We start from the raw sequence: 1001 nt of genomic DNA, 5'->3' as shown, positions 1-1001 counted from the left end.
ACCACCACCCTCCCACCCCTCACCCGTCGCCACGTGCGCCCAGCTGTGCATGAGCATCACATCCGCCCGTTCCGCCACCACCACCTCCACAGACGACAAGAAGTCGGCGGCGGCCTCGCCCTCGCCCCCCGCCTCTGCACCGCAGCACACGGCACAGCGCAGGGGGTGGACGGCCAGGCAGGAAGGTGGCCGGGGCCGCCCTTGGCAGCAGGGAGCAGCCCTGCCGCTCCGCTGCCGCGCCAGGGCCCCATGCCCCGCCCATGCCCCGCCCATGCCCCGCACCCACCCGCCAGCGTGGTGGCCAGCGCCAGCGGCGAGGCCACCACAATGTCGGAGTCGAAGAAGTAGGCAAACAGCTTGACCGCGCCCCTGCGGCAGGCAGGCCAGGCGCGGCGGGGCGGGCGTGGGCGGGAGAGGGCGGGTGGGAGAGCGCAGCAGGAGGCAGGGCAGCAGGGGAGCTGGGCCGGCAGGTCTACCGCCTCCCCGCAGGGCCGACGAGCCAGCTGCAGGACTGCAAAGGGCCGCCACGCAGCCCAGCTTCCAGCCCCCCAGCCCCACCCCTCAGCCCCAGGCCCCAGCTCCACGCCCCCAGCCCCCTCACCGCGTCAGCTTGATGCCCAGGCGGAAGTGGTCGTCTGTGTTGCCGCCAAACAACGCGCGGTGGTCTGCGGGCTTGCGCGCCACCGCCGCCGCCTCGCGCTCCCCAAGCTCCTCACCTGCGCAGCCAAGGTGGCAGCCGGGGAGGGTGGAAAGGGGGAGGCGCGTGGCGGGTGATGGCGGCCCCACAAAGCTGGCAGGGCCGTCGGGCCGGCACGGGGAGCAGAGGCAAGCCCCGCGCGGCTGCCGCAGGCATTCCCACACACCCAGCAGCCCTGCAACCACACCCACACACATCGCCTGTGTCCCCCGCACACACAGCAAGAGAGGCCCCACCTGCGTCCCCAAACTCCTCTAAGAAGCGCTGCTTGTTCTGCACGCTGTCGGTGCGCGTCTCCCGTGTG

At 72.9% G+C, this 1001-nt stretch overlaps 1 protein-coding gene across 1 annotated transcript in view; it reads right to left on the bottom strand.

The window, feature by feature from the left end:
- CHLNCDRAFT_142850 (hypothetical protein) overlaps positions 1–1001 on the bottom strand; it is a gene marked incomplete at both ends in the record, with an annotated part of 3154 nt that overhangs the window by 1763 nt on the left and 390 nt on the right. Inside the window, 3 exons of the mRNA XM_005849451.1 lie at positions 17–134; positions 287–369; positions 602–716. Coding sequence (XP_005849513.1) covers positions 17–134; positions 287–369; positions 602–716 — 316 coding nt within the window. The remainder of the gene's footprint in view (positions 1–16; positions 135–286; positions 370–601; positions 717–1001) is intronic.

Source organism: Chlorella variabilis (genome assembly GCF_000147415.1).
Source record: "Chlorella variabilis unplaced genomic scaffold CHLNCscaffold_5, whole genome shotgun sequence".
Taxonomy (NCBI): Eukaryota; Viridiplantae; Chlorophyta; class Trebouxiophyceae; order Chlorellales; family Chlorellaceae; genus Chlorella; species Chlorella variabilis.
The sequence above is the reverse complement of the archived record's forward strand: the minus strand, read 5'-3'. Positions and strand labels throughout refer to the sequence as shown.